At 32.2% G+C, this 22,121-nt stretch overlaps 2 protein-coding genes and 2 pseudogenes across 5 annotated transcripts; all 4 read left to right on the plus strand.

Moving 5' to 3' along the window:
• Positions 1–1,783: 1,783 nt before the first annotated feature.
• LOC107418341 (serine/threonine-protein kinase AFC2) lies at positions 1,784–5,235 on the plus strand. Of its 4 annotated transcripts, XM_016027024.4 has the most exons (10): positions 1,784–2,047; positions 2,747–2,945; positions 3,204–3,384; positions 3,486–3,534; positions 3,630–3,744; positions 4,004–4,095; positions 4,220–4,376; positions 4,453–4,615; positions 4,749–4,851; positions 4,958–5,235. In XM_016027024.4, the coding sequence occupies exons 1-10, from the start codon at positions 1,949–1,951 to the stop codon at positions 5,102–5,104; spliced, it is 1,305 nt and encodes a 434-aa protein (XP_015882510.1). In that variant the 5' UTR covers positions 1,784–1,948; the 3' UTR covers positions 5,105–5,235. The 4 variants fall into 4 exon arrangements, with proteins under 4 accessions (XP_015882510.1, XP_015882511.1, XP_024929503.1 ...); XM_016027025.4 differs by lacking the exon at positions 2,747–2,945 and having other exon boundaries at positions 1,786–2,047; XM_025073736.3 differs by lacking the exons at positions 1,784–2,047; positions 2,747–2,945; positions 3,630–3,744 and having other exon boundaries at positions 3,364–3,384.
• A 249-nt stretch (positions 5,236–5,484) lies between these two features.
• Positions 5,485–7,720, plus strand: LOC107418325 (cytochrome P450 71A1-like; annotated as a pseudogene).
• A 590-nt stretch (positions 7,721–8,310) lies between these two features.
• On the plus strand, positions 8,311–10,086 carry LOC107418324 (phenylacetaldehyde oxime monooxygenase CYP71AN24-like; annotated as a pseudogene).
• Positions 10,087–12,376: 2,290 nt separating this feature from the next.
• Positions 12,377–14,999, plus strand: LOC107418323 (phenylacetaldehyde oxime monooxygenase CYP71AN24). The gene is made up of 2 exons (XM_016027010.4): positions 12,377–13,441; positions 14,192–14,999. Exons 1-2 carry the CDS (start codon positions 12,494–12,496, stop codon positions 14,804–14,806), a joined length of 1,563 nt encoding a protein of 520 aa, XP_015882496.3. The 5' UTR covers positions 12,377–12,493; the 3' UTR covers positions 14,807–14,999.
• The last annotated feature ends 7,122 nt before the right edge of the window (positions 15,000–22,121 follow it).

Below are 22,121 nucleotides of genomic sequence, written 5' to 3' on the forward strand. Positions count from 1 at the left end.
TCATTTTTAAAATATTTTTTTTATTTTATAAAATAAAAAACTATTTAAAAATCAATTAATCAAAGGGCCATCCAACTTTTTCAAATGTTAACCTTCTAGCACGTATGTAAACGTTGGGGAGACGAAAGCTATGCCTTAAATTCCCATTTGTACTTGTCTTTCGTTTCTCTCTTTTTTTTTTTTTTTTTTTTTTTTTTTTAATGGGTAATTTTGTACTTTTATTAAAAAAGGAAACAAATTTTTCTTTCCCTTCAAAACAGTAATAGAAATTTTAGTGAGTAGAAGAAAAAATAGTATTTATTTATTCTTTAAAAATATGTTGTCATCTTTGAACGCTTTTTTAAATGGCACACACGTTTTCTAAATACAACTTCATTGGAAAAATAAATAATTAAAGTTATAGGAAATGACTGAATTACCAATAAAATAAAAAAAATGTTACAAAATGAGAGAGAAGCGAAACAGACCGTAACACGCGTCGCTACCAGAATGGCCATGTTGTTCAACCAATGCCGTCCCGTGGACTTTTCTTCATTCGATTCCTTTGGCTGATCTCTACGTATGCTTCCCACAACCTCACCTCTAGCGCGTGTCTTCACCCTGCCAATCCTATGTAGCAAACCTTAGACACCCATCCTGTTCCTTTCCATAAATTTTTATTTTCCAAACCCAAATACACACACTAATCCGGATCAAAATGTAAGCCGGCATATATTTATATATATATATATATATTTGCTGGATCAAGATGATTTGTTAATAATTTTATTTGTTGAAATATTAATATGAATTAAATGAATTGTTAAGCAAAAAATATTAACTCAATCCAACCTAATAAATTAAAATGAACAAATGCCAAATAATAAATCTATGAGAAAATAAATGCCATATAACATCATTGTTTTTTATATTGCTTTCTAGTATAAAATACTCAATTAATATTTGGTTTGGACATACAAATTTGAAGAAAAACAAATATTTTAACCATTATTTCAACGTAACGTGAACAATTATATATTCTTCTGTTGGGTGATCCTACTATTACTTTTATTACTTATTTTTTTAGGAAATTAACCATGAAGACTATTTATGTTTGAAAATTTAAGCATTAATTGGATATTTGATATCAATGGTTGATTAGTTATAGACATTATGATATAAACATAATTGTAGTTCAATTAGTATTTGAAAAAAAAATTATGTTATTTAAGATGTCCAAACAAAGATTAAAAAAAAAAAAAAAGCAATATGGATAAAATAGTCAAATTATTGATAAGAAAGAACTAAACAAAGGATAATTGAAATTTATTGGAAAAACTAAAACGAGTGCAAATTTATTTTAGCAAATACCTCAAAAAATTTTGTACACCACTTTAAAAAAAATTTCTGTATTACTTATTATTATTTTTATTATTTTTCTTAAATCGTGTTCACTGATATATAAGATCGAACAGAAGGAACTTCCAGATAAAAAAATTAATTACCCATTTTAATCATCAGAGCCAATCAAAATCTCACACGTTTCGCGCCACAAAAAGCTTAGTATACATACGGAAGTAGGAAATAGAAGAACGCGTATCCGATGAGCTCGTGAAAGTGACATAATAAAAAGCGTCAAAAGAAAGCTAACTCAACCATGGTTAAAAAAAAAGAAAAAACACCTAACTCTAGTTAAAACACAACCCCACATCGGCTGAGCTTTTATGGTACTAATAGCTTAGACAAACACGGATTGATAAAAAACGCACGGCTTATGACGAGACACGTGGACGGTCAGATTTCATCTCAACCGCCTCACGCCTCGTTGTTAGGTTAGGTTAAAATTAGGGTTAGGTTTATCAGTCTCTCAAAAAACAAACCCTTATCCTCTCTTTTATTCGATTTCGTATTTTTTTTGTTTCTCTGGTATTTTTTTTCATTAGATCTGCTTGTGTTTGCTTTGACGGCCATGGAAATGGAGCGCGTGACGGAGTTTCCTCTCACCCACCTTGATCGCCGACCCAGAAAGAGGGCGCGTTTGGGTTGGGACGTCCCTCAGGCTCCGAAGGTATACTTTTCGATCCGAAACTCTTTAGATCTGATTCTTTTGTTTTTTTTTTTTTTTGGTGCTAGATCTGGTGGACTTAATTTTTGTTAGGTATGTTAGATCAGGTATGGCTCAATCTTTGTGGTTTTTTTGAATTCATTGTGTTATTCAAGATTTGGTTTTTTTCCTTTGGCTAATAGTCGTTAGAAAAAAAAAAAAAAGAAGAACCATTTTTTTACATTATATTATTCAAACCTGTTATTTTACGTCAATCTAATGAAGATGTTCTGTATCAGATATTAATTTTATGCCAAAGACAATAACTTTTTATCTACCTGTGGTTTTTGGTGGAAAATTTATTAGATTGACGTAATATGCAGCTGATGCTTTTTTTTTTTTTTTTTTTTTAAAAAAAAACTGGAATCCTATTAGATTAATTTGATAACGTTGTTGTTTTGAGAAGTATTTTGATTATATTACCAAGCTAGAATCAAGGATTTATTTTGTAATTGTTTGTAATAATTAGTTTAGATCATTCAGGGGTTGCTAGATCGTAGTTCGTTCTGGAAGCTTTCTGGTTTTTACATGGTTTGCCTTTACTAGTGTACGGTTGTTTTTGTTTTTTCATTCTGTCAAGGGTTGTGATTTGGAGTATGGGCATTTGGGTAAGAAGAAATTTGATTTAATCTTTAGTGGTGCATGAATGAATGGTGTATGTAGGCTCAGGTAGGAATGTTTTGTGGACAAGATGTTGGGAATTTGGCAAGCTTTGCTTCTTTGAGCGCACCCTCAGACAACAATACTAGTTCTTGTTCTCTATTTCCAAAGGGAGTTGCTCGAAATGGTTCTCCCCCATGGCGAGAAGATGACAAAGATGGACATTACATGTTTGGCATTGGAGATAATTTAACTTCACGCTGTAATTACGCTTGCCATCACTAAAGAAATTTGCATCTGTTAATTACCCTAATGTTTATTTAAGTCATGGCTAAGATGCCCCTTTTATAGGTTTTGTTCTATTTATATTTTGCATTTTGAATTTCAATACAAGTTATTTCAGTGCTTATAAGATTGTAAAATTGAGCCTGTAGGACCCTGTGTTACTGATTTTTGGGGAACATAATATCCTAGAATGTCTGAAAGCAAGCATGAGTAATTTTATCCTTCCTTATTGCAGATAAGATCCAGGGTAAAATGGGTGAAGGTACCTTTGGTCAGGTTTTGGAATGCTGGGACAGAGAGAAAAAGGAAATGGTTGCCATAAAAGTTGTACGCGGAATCAAAAAGTATCGCGAGGCAGCTATGATTGAAATTGAAGTGCTGCAACAGCTTGGAAAACATGATAAAGGCGGCAACCGGTGTGTAGTTGTTCTTGTTTTACTCTTTTACTGCTTGCTGACACATTAGAAAATCTTTCCTAAAGTTTGTAGCATTTGTTAAATGGGTTTATTCCTTGCAGTTGTGTGCAAATACGGAACTGGTTTGACTATCGTAACCATATCTGTATTGTAAGTATATGATTGATTTGTGATGGATTGATTTCCCCGGCTCACAAATAATTTGGGGGTTAAAACTTGTGGGTGAATTCAAATGGTTTTAACAGGTGTTTGAGAAGCTTGGACCAAGCTTATACGATTTCTTACGGAAAAACAATTACCGCTCATTTCCTATTGACCTTGTCCGTGAGATTGGCAGACAACTATTGGAGTGTGTAGCATGTGTGTTAGCTAGTTTCTTCTCCATCCCCCAAATATATTATTTATTCTACTTTGGTTTTTAATGAATGTGATGATGAATGTTCGAAAGTGTGTGTAAGGGTCATAACCTCCATTAGGGGTCATTAAATTTTCATTCATAAGCACTCTCCTAAAATAACAGACAGATAATAATGTACAAGTGTAACTGGACTATATTGGTTTGTGTCGGTTAGTTCTTTCACATTTATCTGTTCTCTGATGAAGTTTCTATTAATTTCAGTTATGCATGATTTACGTCTGATTCATACCGACTTGAAGCCTGAGAACATTCTTCTTGTTTCGTCGGATTATGTTAAAGTCCCTGATTACAAGGTATTTTTGTTTACATTACTCATTTTATTTCCTAACCGTGGTAAATTGGTTCTTGTAATTTATTTTGATTAGTCTAGCTGGCAATTTATCTTTTGTTATTTAATTATTGTTTTACCGTTTGCAGAATTCATCTCGGTCGCCAAAAGATAGTTCCTACTATAAAAGGGTGCCAAAGTCTAGTGCTGTAAAGGTGATTGACTTTGGTAGCACAACTTATGAGCGTCAAGATCAGAATTATATTGTGTCAACTCGGCATTATCGTGCACCTGAAGTCATCCTTGGTAAGGGTTGTAGTGTCGGTATAAAATTGCTGCATTTGTTTCCAGTAGTGTATAATTTTCATGCTGGTTTTGATAGGACTCGGATGGAGTTATCCTTGTGATGTATGGAGCGTTGGTTGTATCTTGGTTGAATTGTGCACGGGTGAGGCTTTGTTTCAAACTCATGAGAATTTGGAGCACCTTGCAATGATGGAACGGGTTCTTGGTCCCATGCCTCAGCATATTTTGAAGAGAGTAGAGTGAGTGATCCTGCTATGCTCCCTATTATTTGTTTTGGAAATTATAAAAAAATAAGAGATTTCTTTTATATTATATGCTTGGAAAAATATGAAGAATGAGTAGTAAATCTAACTTTTTTATTCTCATCGTCAGTCGACATGCTGAGAAGTATGTTAGAAGGGGCAGATTATATTGGCCAGAGGGTGCAACCTCAAGAGACAGTATCAAAGCTGTTCAGAAGCTAGCTCGTCTTCAGGTTTGTGTTTCAGAACTTGCTGTTAACATCTTCCGTGTTTGAAAGATTTTTAGCCCTGTTGAATTTTTATGAACTATTTATTTAGTATGATTTTTTTCTTTTTCAGAATCTTATAATGCAACACGTAGACCATTCAGCTGGGGATCTTATTCATCTCTTACAGGGACTGCTTAGGTATGACCCCTCAGAAAGGTTAACGGCCCGTGATGCCCTTAGGCATCCCTTCTTTTGTAAGGATCATCTTAGGAGATAAGGACGGCTTGTTGCTAGCGTTGATTAGCATTTTGGGGGGCTAACTTTGCCCCAAAAGTGTTAATGAGAGTGAGAGAGCGCAGTTGTAAATAGTCGACCCATTCATGAATGAAATATATTGTTGCACTGAAATGCGCAATTTTGTCCACCGTCGACAGAATAGCAAATATGCCTAATGAAGGCCAAACGGCAATTTAATTCAAGTTCAATAAAAAAGACAATGTGTTCCAATTCATTTTGTTTTAAATAACTAGTCTGGGAAATTTGACGTAGGTTGTGTTTTTACGAGTTTACTATGTTTAAGATGTCTCGGTCTTTGTTAAAAGAAAGGAAAGAAAAAAGTATTTTAATATTGTTGCAGAACGAGTGCATTTTCTTCGCCGCTGACAGAAAAATATGTAATGTGTTGCAAAAACAGTAACAGCAATTCTCGTGGGAAAGGCTGGTAAAGGATTTTTTACCTTTCTTCAGTCGATGAACTTGGTGATGGATCTGTCTGGATCTTTAAATAAATGTGAAGTTTGAAAACGAAACTTAAAAAGTATGCATGCATATCCAAACGTTCATTTTTATTTTCTACTTATCCAGAATAGGTCAGCAGCTACATAGATTTGGTAAAGGATTTTAATTTTTTTTCCTAGGATTTGAGCTGCTTTTGGACAACCACCTTAGGATCTGAGCTCTGCAACTGTTTAATAGGTGTCGGTATTAAAATACACTCTTAACATGAGACTTGATGTCAGAAATAACGACAAGCAGGAAACATGCTAACAGGAAGTTGGTTCTTTTATTACTTGTTACATTAGATTCTATAAATTGTTGCAACTTGCTCATAAGATAATTCAGTTATTGAAATGCAGAACAGCTATAAGAATGGAGTTTGTGATGTGACTTTCTTCATTCAATGAACTTAAAAATAAGAATGGCTCTTGATTCTCCATTTTTTTTGCATCAAATATGGCAGAAATTGCAGTTCTACTACCCGCTACTTTTTCATCCCTTTTTCGTTTCTCTTCTCCTCTTCTCTGTTCTGCTTCTGTATGTACTTGTATGTAGTAGTAGTAGATCAGGTGGAAAGCCCAATTTGCCTCCTTCCCTACCAAGGTTACCAATAATTGGAAACCTTCACCAACTTGGTTCACTCCCACATCGCTCTCTCCAAGGATTATCGCTGAAATATGGTCCTTTAATGCTCTTACACTTTGGCCAAGCTCCAACTCTTGTTGTTTCATCTTCAAATATGGTCAAAGAAATCGGCAAGACCCATGACATTGTCTTCTCCAACTGGCCCATGACAACTGCTTCTCGAATCTTACTCCAAGTATGCAAAGATTTGGCCTTTGCTCCTTATGGTGAATGCTGGAAGCAGTCTCGGAAACTTAGCGTTCATGAGTTTTTGAGTATGAAAAGAGTGCAGCAGTTGGTCAATAGGATACAAGAAGCTTGTTTCAACGATGGTTCTGTAAATCTAAGTCGGATGCTGGTTGCAATTACCAAACAACGTACTCTCTAAATGTGTTATTGGCGAGTGTTTTGTGGGAGAAGATGATGGGAGCAGATTCGCTGAGCTATCAAGAAAGCTTTCGATTCAACTAATGGCGTTTAGTGTAGGTGATTTCTACCCTTGTTTCAGATGGATCGATGTTCTGAGAGGCATAACAGGGCGTTTGAAAGAAACTTTAGAAGAATTGCACTGTTTTTTTGATAAAGTGATTGATGAACATAAAGTAGTATTGGAAAGTATAGAGGGTGAGTCCGATATGGAAGTGTTCATGGATATTCTCCTCAAACTTCAAAAGGATTGCATGTTTGATTTTGAGCTTTGTCAAGACAACCTGATCAAAGGAATCTTACTGGTCTAATCTCTCTCTCTCTCTCTCTCTCTCTCTCTTGAAGACACACACAGATACTCATGCACTTGAATATTTAGGTTGAAGCTAAAGCATTTCTAAATTGCCTGCAGGACACGTTTGTGGGTGGAAGTGAGACAACTTCAACAGGAATGGATTGGTTAATGGCAGAGCTTTTGAGGAATCCAGAGGTAATGAAGAAGGTCCAAGAAGAGGTAAGAAGAGTGGTGGGGAAAAAGCCAAAGATGGATATGAATGATATCAATCAAATGGATTACTTGAAATGTGTTATGAAAGAAACTCTAAGAGTGCATCCTCCAATTCCCCTTTTGATTCCTCGAGGAACATCGAAAACCATTGAACTCGGAGGTTAACATATTCCTGCAAAAGCTAGAGTGTTTATCAATGCATGGGCAATTCAAAGGGATCCAATTTTATGGTACAGACCCGAAGAATTTCTACCAGAGAGATTCCAAAACAGTTGTGTTGATTTCAAAGGTCAGGACTTTGAATTGATCCCATTTGGAATTGGAAGGAGGGGATGTCCTGGAATCACATTTGGGGTTGCAGTTACTGAATATCTGATTGCCAACCTTCTATACTGGTTTGACTGGAAGCTGCCTGGTGATGGTTGTTTAGGAAAGGATTTAGATATGAACGAAGTTTATGGGCTCACTGCCTATAAGAAACTTCCACTTAATCTTGTACCAGTTCCCTACTCACCTTGATCCATCAATGCAAGATTATGATCGCTCTGTTTTCTTCTAGCAATAGTTCTTTGTTCTTTTAATTTATAGAGTGTATGTTTACTTGGTTTTTCACTAAATAATTTGAAATCTAACTAAGAAGTCTGTTTTATGAATTGGGTATTGATGGAATGGAAAGTTAGAAAGCTATCCATATATTTAGCAGAGACGTCACTTGTAAGTTACATCTAATTTGACTCTACATTAAACCCAAAAAAGAAAAACTAAATGGACAATTAATTAAGACTGTGAATCAGGATCCAAAACGACCACATTACTATGACATATGAGCTAATAATTTATTTTTCATCCAACACCAAAAAATTATTACATGTAAGGTCAATTATCCTTGTATTGGTTTAGAATTCAGTTTTCTTAGGATTTGGACTTACGATGTTTAGTTGTGTCAGTCCTAATATACAACCAAAATGAGGACTTTGTCAATCCTCAAGCCAACATATGCATTACTGCAAGAATCATGCTCAAACGTCTTGGCTTGTGACAATTCAGATGTCAGAGAGAACTATAAAAATAAATAAATATATATATATATATATATATACACACGTATAAATGTCTTGTACCGCATAATTTGTAGGAAAGGTGAACAAGTGAAAAAATCCCAAGTCAACTGAAGAGCTGCTATAAGAATGGAGTCCTGAGTTTCTTGAACTTTCTGCAGTTAGTGGATGAACTGAAACTTCCACTACCATTGCCCTATCAACTCTGCCAAGAGCTAGTTTCGCAATATCCTTCCTTGTTTCTGTTCTCCTGCTGTCTTTCCTGCTCTTCTTTATGTGCACTGGAACCTCACCTTGCAAACTCAATTTACTTCCATCCCCACCAAGATTATAAATAATTGGAAACCTTCATCAACTAGGTTCACTCCTATGCCGCTCTCTCATAGCACTCTCTGAAAAAAATGGTCCTCTAATGTTCTTGCACTTAGGCCAAGTTCTAACTCTTATAGTTTCATCTGCAGAATGCTAAAAGAAATTGTTAAAACCATTGACATTTCTTTGTCAGGCCGACCAAAGACCACTGCTTCTGATATCTTAATCTATGGCTGCAAAGACAGGGCTTATGCTCCTTATGGTGAGTACTGGAGACATGTCCGGAAGATTAGTATTCATGAACTTCTAAGCATGAAAAGGGTCCAACAATTTCAGTATGGTAAGGAAGAAGAGGTTAAGTGTTGATGAAAAGAATAGGAAAGGCTTCCTTAAATGGTGCATCTACAAATCAAAGTGAAATGCTGGTGACAACCTCCAACAACATAGTCTCTAGATGTGTTCTTGGAAAAATTTTTGTGGAAGAAGATGGTAGCAACAGGTTTGGGCAGCTTTCGAGAAGGATCTCATTGCAATTATTGGCGTTAAGCATTGGAGATTTCTACCCTGCTCTGGGATGGATTGTTGTTTTGAGAGGCTTTATAAGGAGCTTGAAAGAAGCATCTAGAGAGTTGGACAGTTCTTTTGATCAAGTTATTGATGAACATAAAGCTGCATTGGAAAATGACAACAGTGAACCTGATACAAAAGATTCTCATTCGACTCCATAAGGATGACATGCTTGATTTTGAGCTCAATCAAGATAACCTGAAAGGAATTCTACTGGTATCAAAATCTCTTTCTCTCTCTCTCTCTCTCTCAAAATTCACACAGAACACCTACTGTCGCATTGAAGCTCAAGAACTTATTTTTACATTAATTGCAGGACATATTTGTGGAAGTGAAACTACTTCCACAGGATTGGAATGGTTAATGGAAGAGCTTTTGAAGAATCCAAAGGTAACGAAGAAAGCACAAGAAGAAGTAAAAAAAAGTAATGGGGAAAAAGGCGAAGATAGATGTGGGTGATATCAATAGAATGAATTACTTAAAGTGTTGTAAAGGAAAATCTATGATTACATTTATCTGCTCCTCTTCTTCTTCCTAGAGAGACAATGACAGGCATCAAAATGGGAGGCTATCATATTCCTACAAAAACAAGAGTGTTTATCAATGCCTGGGCAATCCGAAGAGACCCAAATTTATGGAAAAAGCCACAAGAGTTTCTACCAGAGAGGTTCATGAAAAGCTGCGGTGATTTCAAAGGTCAGGATTTCCAATTCATTCCATTTGGAATTGGAAGAAGAGGATGTCCTGGAATGTCATTTGGGGTTGCTGCTACTGAATATGTGATAGCAAACTTTTGCATTGGTTTGACTGGAAGTTGCCTGCTGAATTTGATGATGTTTATGGACTCACACTTCAGAAGAAAGTTCCTCTTCATCTTATACCTATACCACACACCATTTGAGCCTTGTGAATCTCATATAAATCTCTTATGTTGCTACTAATTTGTTAATTGTAATTTGTATTTATTTCTGGTTTAGTTGTTTTACAAGTAGCTTTTATGATATTATTTATGATTGAATTTCACTAAAATAAATTTGAAACAAAAGTTTAAGTTGTCAATTAAACAAATTGTCATCGCCAAACTTTTTGATTTTTTTTTTTTTTTTTTTTTTGAGTTGGTGTAGTAAGAAATTAAGTGCTGTTATGATTAATTTGTACTTGATTTTCTGCTAAATAGATTGAAACCAAGCTAATTTAAAAGTGTGTTTATACTTCAGAAAGCAATCCATGTCTTTACGCTTCATTGTAGAGTCAAATTTTAGTTCTTCCTTTGTAGTTCCGTTTTAATTTTGTTGAAGTTCCTGCTTTTATCTTAGACACAAGGAATTCGAAGCCTGAGAACATTCTCAAACAACTCTTTATTGTTTGGTTGGAAAATCAGAATAATCAGTTTCGAACAAACTGAGGATGTCTTCAACTTTAGGATTTGGTTTTCATGCGAAGCAAAGATGATGAATCTTATGCAACAATATTGTTAAATGATTACATAATCTTACCCTTTTTTAAAACAAAGTCAGTGTAGAACATATTGTTAAATGTTAAAATATCACTGATTCTAAAAACTTAAATCGATGGAATGTGAGCTTTTATTTCATTTATATTTTTTTTCTAACACTACCCCTCAAAAGTAGATCCACATCTTTTTGTCTTCTGTCTGGATCCTTACATTTGTATTTTTTTTATAACTTTAAGCTGATGGGGCTTTTATTTAATTTATATTTTTTTCTAACACTCTTTCTCAAATGTAAGTCAATCTCTTTGATCTCTGGTTCTGATATTATGTTGAAATACTATTAATCCAAAAAGCTTAAACTGATGGAAAGGACTTTTATTTTATTTATATATTTTTTTTCTAACAAATGACAATTTTTGCAGTTTATATATATATATATATATATATATATATATATGGCATTGAAATGTCAAGGGATTTATGGAAAGAGACTTATGAAGTATATAATAACAGATAGCTTTGGATGATAGACTAGAAAGTCTATAACTAGCTGCAACTTGCATCAAAACCATAAAAAAGAAAAAGTCTGTAAAAAATAAATAGTAGACCATGGACATTATAGTGGTTAAACCGAATAATTAATTTTAATGAACCATGGACATTATAGTGGTTAAACCGAATAATTAATTTTAATGAAGTAAAACGTCATCACCTCAAAGTCAAAGATTGTATCATTTTTATTGGTTCTACTTTTTGATAATAAAATTTCAGCAAACACACTTTTCACTAAACGGAACTCTGGATACTCTCCCCCAGTTTCCAAAAAGATGGCATGCTTGATTTTTGAACTGTCGGGACAACCTGATCAGAGGAATCTTAGTGGTCTAAAATGATGATCTCTGTCTCTCTCTCAAGAACACACATAGAGACACTTGTGCATTCAAACATTGTGGCTGAAGCTAAAGGATCTCTACGTAGCCTGCAGAACATGTTTGTTGGTGGAAGTGACATGTTTGGGAAAAGTGTTTTTTTTTTTTTTTTTGGTTAATTGGATCTACATGGAATGGAAGACTAGAAAAGCAATCCATATTTTTTATGGCAGACTTCACTTGCCACTAGCCACAAAGACTAACTCTGCAATTAATTAAGAAGACTAGCCACAAAGACTAACTCTGCAATTAATTAAGAAGACTAACTCTGCAATTCTGCAATTAATTAAGAAGACTGACTCTGCAATTAATTAAGAAGACTAACTCTGCAATTCTGCAATTAACTAAGAAGACTTACTCTGCAATTAATTAAGGCCATGAATCAGAATCCAAAGCACTAACCTGTCTATGACATATGAGCTAACGATTTATTTTTCATCCAAATCCAAACCAAAAAATAAAAAAATAAAAAAATAAAAAATTACATATATATATATATATATATATGTAAAGCTCACCTACCAGACTATGTCTGAATCTGACACATGCATTGCCACGGGAATCATCCCAAAATCTGTGGCCTATGACAACTCAGAGATCAGGCCCAATTGTGGTGGCCTATGACAACACAGACAGAGCTATATATAAATAAATATATATAATTTATAGAATAATACAATAAATATATATATATATATATATATACATATAATTTATAATTTATAGAATATATAAATAAATAAATATACATGCGTCACTATAATTTATAGAATAATATAACTAAAGATACCGTCTCGTAAAAGGTTTCCAATCAATGGTAGTCTATTAAATATATATATGTTTGGTCTACTTAATCAAATAAATACATATATTATTGTTTCTTGATGGTGTCTGATTCGGCTGTTTCTGCAGGGGAAGTGATTCTCATATACAGTCTCACACACATTCCCACATTATAAGAAATGAACGATCCTAAAAGCAAAAATTCATTGAGCCAAAAGGTGCAAACAATATGGAGCTACAATATTTGAATGGGTTATGCCAATACTTACACTTGAGCACTTTTTTTCATCCTTATTTTGTCTCCATTTTCCTTCTCTCCCTTCTGGTTTTGATCATACACAGAATTACATCTTCTTCCACTTCCACGCTCAACTTACCTCCATCTCCACCTAGACTACCATTGATTGGAAACCTTCACCAGCTAGGAACACTCCCTCACCGCTCTCTCCGAGCACTTTCACAGAAATATGGCCCTCTAATATACTTAAACCTCGGCCAAGCTCCAACCCTTGTGGTTTCCTCGGCAGAAATGGTGAAGGAGATGACAAAGAACCATGACATGGCTTTATCAAACCGACCTCAATCCACTGCAGCTAAAATCTTATTCTATGGATGCAAAGATGTTGCTTTTTCTCCTTACGGTGAGTATTGGAGACAAGCTCGGAAAATCTGTGTTCTTGAACTTTTGAGCCTTAAAAGGGTTCAAGATTTTCATTCTGTGAGGGAAGAAGAAGTTGAAGCACTGATGAATAGGATTCGCAAAGCTTGTGTTAATGGTGGTTCTTGTATAAATTTAAGTAAGCTGATATTGGCAACTTTCAATAATGTAGTCTCTAGATGTGCTGTTGGGAAAAGTTTTATGGAAGAAGATGGTAGAAGCAAGATTGGAGAGCTAACAAGGAAGATTATGGTTCAATTTGTGGAATTCAGTGTGGGAGATTTTTTCCCTTCTTTGAGTTGGATTGATGTTTTAAGAGGTTTTATAGGAAGCTTGAAAGAAACTTTTCGAGCATGTAATCTAGTTTTTGATCAAGTTATTGATGAACATAAGGCAGCTTTGGAAAGTGATTGTGGTTTTTCTGGAATGAAAACCTTTGTGGATATTCTTCTCAGAGTTCAAAAGGATAAGCAGCTTGACTTTGAGCTCACCCAAACTGACATCAAAGCACTTCTAACGGTATTATTGATCTCTCTCTGTAATATGTACTCTGTTTCTCTTCATGTTTTATGAATTACCACTATTCTCAAAAGAAAGGGAGATCATCATTATATTATACAACTCTCCTTACTTATAATTAGCCTGGTTATTTTTAATCTCAACTGAGTTTTTTTTGTGTATTTTTTTTTTTTGGTAAGAGTAGTCTAATTTTGAACACACAACCTCAGCTTGGATCTTAGCTCTATTATGTAAGCGTAAGTGATTAAGAGGTGGTTGATTATTATTATTATTATTGAAAGAGAGGTGGTTTATTATTATATCTAGAGTTATTAGCTCCTTTAATTACTCCATAATTGGATTTTGATCTCTGATATTTTTTTCAAAGTATTTTCGTTCTTAAACTTTAGTTTTTGGTGCACAATTATTTGTCCTTAAACTATTTTTTTTATTTTTTATTTTTATCTATTTTATAGCAATTTTGAGATGTATAGTGCATTTGATGTAATATGCAAGGGTTTTTTGGGTTGTCTAACTTTGTAATTTCATTACTTTTTTATTACATTAAGTGCACTACATACTTCAAAACTGCTAAAAAGTAATTTAGTAAGACCAACAGTGCATCTAAATAAACTTTAGGGACCAAAGTTTCAAAAAAAAAAATAAAGAATCAAAGCGCAACTGTAGAATAGTTGGGGGGCTAACAGTGCTAAGAACCGTTATTTTTATAATCTCTCACAGACCTGTGTCATTTTGTACATATAATTGCAGGACATGATCGTTGGTGGAACTGACACTATTTCGACAGGATTGGAATGGTTAATGGCAGAGCTGATGAGAAATCCAAAAATAATGAAGAAAACCCAGGCAGAAGTGAGAAGAGTGGGGGGGAGAAAGAAAAAAATAGATATGAATGATATTAATCAAATGGATTACCTAAAATGTGTTGTAAAAGAAAATCTAAGACTTCATCCATCACTTCCATTATTGGTACCTCGAGAAACAAACTCAACTATCAATGTGGGAGGCTATCAAATTCCTGCAAAAACACAAGTGTTTGTGAATGCCTGGGCAATCCAAAGAGATCCAAGTTTATGGGACAGGCCAGAAGAATTCATACCAGAAAGGTTTGAGAATAGCTGTATTGATTTCAAAGGTCAGGATTTTCAATTCATTCCATTTGGCAGTGGAAGAAGAGGATGCCCAGGGATAACATTTGCAGTTGCTTCCATTGAATACGTTTTGGCCAACCTTTTATTCTGGTTTGATTGGAAGTTGCCTGGTGATGGTGATGGTGATGAGTTAGATATGAGTGAAGCTTATGGACTTAGTGTTTATAAGAAAATTCCTCTCCATGTCCTACCAATACCATATTCTCCTAATTAGTCCGTCTATTTATGAATAAGCTTGGAGGATCTTCTTTTACATGCAATAGTTTTCCATGTTTAATTTCTTGTTCTGTGACTTGTAGACATTGATGTTATGAATAGTTTGTACTTTGATTTCCAATAAGTTTCTCTCCTGAAAAGGGTCTTGATTTATTGGAAAATTATCAAACAAAATCAGATCCAGTTTTTAATCCTTTGATATGCCTTCAAATCTATAAATTTCCATGGCAAATTTTGCTTGAAAACTAAGTTTCAAGTATTATTATCCTATTGCCAACAGATTGGGTGATATGTCATTTAGATTCTCATCAAAAGATTGGAGCACCATTATTATCAAGAGTGGAGGCTTGGTCACATTGTAGAACTATACAATAAAACATGGATAGGTCTATTGTCCAAATAAATAAATAAATAATAGTATGAATGACTATAATAATTAGCACTCCCGATAAATTAACCAACAAATTTATTGTTCTTAGATGATCTATTTTAATGTTTTATATACATACATATATATATATATATATATATATATATATTTGGATGAATTATTTGTTTTGTCATGTACCTTGTTATAATGAATGAGGGCGACAGGTTACATTATTTGGGTGTAAAATGTTGCATTTTTTTTTTTTTTTTTTCTGAATCATGTCAATGTTTATTCTATAGAAGATACTGCTACATTTTTTGAAATTAAAAGATAAAGCCACGCAGGCCGATCATCTAACCGAGTAGATTCGTTAGGAAAACTCAAAACATATTTTGCAAGTTTATGAGCGATAATATTAACATTCTCTATAACGAAGGAAAAAAAAAAAATATATATATATATATATATATAATCTCTGAAAAATCCAAATGTAAACCATTAATCTTCTCCTTTTCAAGAAAAATAAAATAAAATAAAATAACTACTCCATTATATTTCCTTCAATAGCCACACAAATATATTCATATAGAATAATCTGCACAGAATAATTGAGAAACACATTCCAAAGCACAGTGATGCAAAGACCGGATGTGGCATAATATATAACTAGATCTTCATATCCTTGGCTAAAAGCACCATTGAGAGGTATAGCAATTAGATACTTCATTTTTAATCCTTCTTTTGTTAAGACATTTTGTTTCAATTGTTGGTATGATTAGCTAATATGATGGACGATCCATATTAATCCATTCCAAATCACTACCTAAGATCGAGCAGTATTAAAATAAAATTATATGATAATGAATGATCATAGAGTAGTTATTGATCTCATCTTTATAAAATTAAGGATTTTTACATGATTTTAGAATTTGAAATGGACAACTTATGTTGACATGTTCCGTATTGTGTATATTTTAAAGGGAGTTGGATCAACTAGACCATGGAACCATGGTAGTGAAGTTTTTCTCAATAAAATGATATTAACTTTGTAAATAGACATGATAATATATCGTTTTGAATAATTTTCATGTTAAATTTAATTAACTTAAACTCGATCGTTAAGTTTATATATGGAAGTAAACCAAAATTCATTCATTAAATTATCATATAATTCGTTATCTGATTTGTTACTTCATTAAAAATATACATAAAATTTGAGTTAGATTTCAAATAATCAAATGATTTTTTTTTAAAAAAAATATTGTAAATAAATTTGTTTGTTTTTAGATTTTTAAAGATTTAAATTAAAAAAAAAATTAAATTAGTATATATTTAAGTAACAAACTAAATATTTTTAATATTATAAAGTTTGCATAATTACAAAAATATCCTTACTTATCCTGTTAAACTTTATTAACTTTTTTTTTTTTTATCATAAATTTGGAGAAGGAAGATTTTACCCAAATTAAAATTTGAACCTTGGATATAAAACTATATTTTTAATAATTTTATTATTGAATTTTTTAACTTATTAAATTCTATTATATAACATGGATATAGATCCAATACAATATATCAATCAATGTGATGTCATTGGACTATTCTATTTTTGCCAGGTCTACCTAAATAAAAAATAATGTCTTGTCACCCAAAAAAGTGTAAAGAAAAAAAAAACCAAGACACATCTTTTCAAAAATAGAGGCACATGTATAAATACCAAATTTTAAAAAAAAAAAAAATCTTCAAACAATAATTGATGCACACATTATTGGTCTTTTGGCACTTCAATTACTGCCGTACATTTTTTTTACTGTTTCTAATCCAGTCGTTTCTGCAAGAAAAATGATAATCATAGTTCTTTCACTATGCGAAAATTAAGCTCTAGCGACACATTATTAGCGATGCTACGAGATAAATGCGTCTAAAAAAATAAAACCGCGACTCTGAGGTTAATACGTCAGTAAAAATTCGACCAATCGACGACGCATAAGAAAAAAGTTGATGTCGAGAAGTCGCGAGAAACAACAACACACGACGCATAAGACTGATAGTCGCTGAATATTCAGCCCAATAGAGTCACCTTTAATAGAGTGCGTATATTTTTTATCAATTGTATTGTTTAAATGCTACACTAAAGATAATTGTTAATCAATCTTATTTTCTTTCAACTTTCCAAATAGGTGAAAATATTTAAGAAAACTTACTGTATCTTAATTTTTTTTTCGTTCCACTTAACAAATATCCGGCGACGCATAACAAACTCTATGAGTCACCTATTAAATTATTATATTTTTTTGGATTTTTGAAAATATTAATCAGTTGATTTTCTTTCAACTTTAAATAGCAAGTGAAAATGTTTAAGCAGCATCACAGTGGTTTTTTTTTTTTTTCCAAAAAATTTTTAGGAAGACATATTATTGATATCAGGCGACACAGAAGCATTATGCTTCGCCTATTAGTTACTATTTTTTTTTTTTGGGTTCTTTGTAAGTATTAAACAGTTGATTTTATTTCAACTTTAAATAACAAGTGAAAATGTTTAAGCAGCATCATAGTGCTTTTTTTTTTTTTGTTTTTTCAAAAAATATTTTGGAAAACATTTTATTGATATAAGGCGACGCATAAACACTGTTATGCGTCGCCTATTAGTGTAACATTTTTTTTTTGCGTTTTTTATAAGTATTTAACAGTTGATTTTCTTTCAACTTTAAATAACAAGTGAAAATGTTTAAATATTTCGGAAAATATTTTATTGATATAAGGCGACGTATACACACTATTATGCGTCGCCTATCAGTGTAATAAATTTTTTTTTTGGTGTTTTTTGTAAGTATTAAACAGTTGATTTTCTTTCAACTTTAAATAACAAGTGAAAATGTTTAAGCAGTATCACGGTGCTTTTTTTATTGTTTTTTCCAAAAAAATTTTTGGAAGACATATTATTAATATCAGGTGACTCCGAAGCATTATGCGTCGCCTATTAGTGTAAAATTTTTTTTTTGGTGTTTTTAGTAAGTATTAAACAATTGATTTTCTTTCAAATTTAAATAACAAGTGAAAATGTTTAAGCTGCTTTACAGTGCTTTTTTTTTTTTCGTTTTTTCAAATAAATTTTTTGGAAATCATTTTATTGATATAAGGCGACGCAGACACACTGTTATGCGTCGCTGGTTAGTGTAATAATTTTTTTTTTTGGTTTTTTTCTAAGTATTAAACTGTTGATTTTCTTTCAACTTTAAATAACAAGTAAAAATGTTTAAGCTGCTTCAAAGTGCTTTTTTTTTGTTTTTTCAAATAAATTTTTTGGAAAATATTTTATTGATATAAGGTGACGCATACACACTGTTATGCGTCGGCTATTAGTGTAATAATTTTTTTTTTGGTTTTTTTCTAAGTATTAAACAGTTGATTTTCTTTCAACTTTAAATAACAAATGAAAATGTTTAAGCAGCATCACAGCGCTTTTTTTGTTTTTTGTTTTTTCGCAAAAAATTTTTTGGAAGACATATTAATGATATCAGGCGACATAGAAGCATTATGCGTCGCCTATTAGTGTATTATTATATTTTTTTTTGGGATTTTTAGTAAGTATTAAACAGTTGATTTCTTTCAAATTTAAATAACAAGTGAAAATGTTTAAGCTGCTTCAAAGTGCTTTTTTTTTTTGTTTTTTCAAATAAATTTTTTGGAAAATATTTTATTGATATAAGGTGACTCATACACACTGTTATGCGTCGCCTATTAATGTAATATTTTTTTTTTGGGGGTTTTTTTCAAAGTATTAAACAGTTGATATTCTTTCAACTTTAAATAACAAGTGAAAATGTTTAAGCAGCATCACAGTGTTTTTTTTTTTGTTTTTTTGGAAAAATTTTTTTGGAAGATATATTAATGATATCAGGCGACACAGAAGCATTATGCGTTGCCTATTAGTGTATTATTATTTTTTTTTGAAATTTTTAGTAAGTATTAAATAGTTGATTTCTTTCAACTTTAAATAACAAGTGAAAATGTTTAAGCTGCTTCACAGTGCGTTTTTTTTTTTGTTTTTTCAAATAAATTTTTTGGAAAATATTTTATTGATATACGGCGACGCATAAACACTATTATGCGTCACCTATTAGTGTGAAATTTTTTTTTTTTGGTTTTTTTCTAAGTATTAAACAGTTGATTTTCTTTCAATTTTAAATAACAAGTGAAAATGTTTAATCAGAATCATAGTGCTTTTTTTTTTTTTTGTTTTTTTGCAAAAATTTTTTGGAAGACTTATTATTCATATCAGGCAACGTATAAGCATTATCCGTCGCCTATTAATGTATTATTATTTTTGTTTTTGGCATTTATTAAGTATTAAACAGTTGATTTTTTTTCAACTTTAAATAACAAGTGAAAATGTTTAAACTGCTTCACAGTGCTTTTTTTTTTGTTTTTTCAAATAAATTTTTTGGAAAACATTTTATTGATATAAGGCGACTCAGAAACTCTGTTATGCGTCGCCTATTAGTGTAACAATTTTTTTTTTTGGTTTTTTTCTAAGTATTAAACAGTTGATTTTCTTTCAACTTTAAATAACAAGTGAAAATGTTTAAGCAGCATCACTGTGCATTTTTTTTTTTTGTTTTTTCCAAAAAATTTTTTGGAAGACATATTATTGATATCAGGCGACGCTAAATTATTATGCGTCGCCTATTAATGTATTATTATTATTTTTTTGGGGTTTTTAGTAAGTATTAAACAATTGATTTTCTTTCAACTTTAAATAACAAATGAAAATGTTTAAGCAGCATCACAGAGCTTTTTTTTTGTTTTTTTTTTCTTATTTGTATCAGGCGACCCTCAAGCATTTTGTGCGTCGCCTGTTGACCTTTTATTTAAATATTTTTTTTTCCTTTGGTTTTGTGAAAATATTTATCAATCTGTTTTACTTTTGGCATCAAATAATCTGTTAAAATATTGAAGCACATAACTGTGATGATTTTTGTTTTTTTTTGCATTATTTGTATCAGGCCACTCTCAAGCATATTGTGCGTCACCTGTTCATCGTTTATTTTAATTATTTTTAATATTGTTTGAAATTTTGTAAAATTGGTATGTTTAAAACCAAAGTTCATGCAAAACAAATACTATCTTATGAGCGATTTTCACAAATTTGTCTACGATATTTTATATGTACAAACAAAAGCTATTAACAAAAGCTAGCTATTTCACTACCATGCATATATATTCATTGGTTTGAGATACTTGTGATCATCGCTGTTGCCCATTCATCTCTAAATTCGTTGACATTTTCAGCTTGTAACCAAGTGACACCTTCGTACTGAACATGAGAAACTTATGTTAATACATATACAAATAATCATAAATATTAATTATTACATAATAGAAATATGATGAAATCATTAAATTAATAATAATTTACCATTCCTCTTAAGTCCCGGGGAGGAACTTTGCGCCTAATGATATCTCGCATTATCATCATCATATAATAACCACATTCCGTATTCCCGGGCTGCATCGGTGTCTAAATTTGCAAACAGTAAATTATGTGTAATATTAGATACGAATATATACAAGTATTTAAATTAACTAACAACTAATAATGCTAAGTTTATATATAATAATTACCTTAGTATTTTGCCACCGAAGTTTCTTTTCAAATGTCTTTCCTTGGTTCCATGCAACGAAGGAACTATATAGAAATATAAATATTGAATAAGATTATACAGTAGCTTCAAAAGTACAAATCCAATACAAGAACAATTAATTAAAAATATTAGAGTTATTAATTAACTTACTCGTCGATCAAAGATTTTAGATCCTTATCAATTATATTCTTATGAGTCTTCAAAGAATCAAAAAACCATGCTACTGCTTTGTATAAATCAACAACACATAGCATCCAATGATTCCTAAAAACACCAATAAATATTTTAGTTAATATGATGTTTCTCGAAATGAATATTTTCATAACATAATTCAATAAAACTAACACAATATTACCTTGCACAGTAGGGAAAGAACCATAGTTGATTATTTCTTGCATCTTGCCATCTACTCAATATATTTAATATCCGTTCATGAGGGTTTGGATGACCAACCGAAGCAATAATATTCGGATGAACAAAGCAATAATTCCCTTCGAAGGAGCCCGTCAATCCCTCACATAAATGCCTACATAATCCGATTACAAGTAATTATAGTGTTTAATTAATTAAATTAAAGAATTAGTTATAAAGACATCCAAATTTAGTTTACCTTATGTAGAACAAGATGCATTCGGAAGATAATTCTTGCATGTAACAAAAATCGTTTATATCGCTACTTGCTATGCCCAACCGTTTTTCTTCCCCAAAGATCTCTTTTTTCATATTAAAAAACCATAAATGATTACTATCGACGTCCTTGATCCGATGTAGCAACTCTCGGATCGTTGGGGTAACGATTAAGGGATCAACATTATCGTCTTGATCATTCTCAACATTTGACCTGTTCGAGCTTGCCTATAAAATATCAACAAACAACATTTAAAATAGAACAAAAATGAAATTATTTTAAACTTCATTAATATATATAGCTGCATCGAACAATACCTCCTCAGATGGCAAGATAACAAGATCTCTTGGCCATGCAACAAATGCACCTTCAGCATCACCGGCACGTATGATGTCAAATGACGGAATAGGCAAAGGTGCAAATCCATCAATAACGTCATCAACAGTGACCTTATAATTTGCTGCACCTAGCTTCACACCATGGCACATATCCGTTGGCAGCGAAGGTACCAAAGTGCCACGTGCTACTATATGGCCAACATTGCCTTGTGCAAGATTGCATTTTACACCCTGCAAAGTTTAAAAAAAAAATAAAAAGATTAATATATGTTCACATGACAATATTCCTTCAACTTAAAGACTCGATCCCATGACCTCATGGTGGTAGGTAA

Source organism: Ziziphus jujuba, chromosome 2 (assembly GCF_031755915.1).
Source record: "Ziziphus jujuba cultivar Dongzao chromosome 2, ASM3175591v1".
Classification (NCBI taxonomy): Eukaryota; Viridiplantae; Streptophyta; class Magnoliopsida; order Rosales; family Rhamnaceae; genus Ziziphus; species Ziziphus jujuba.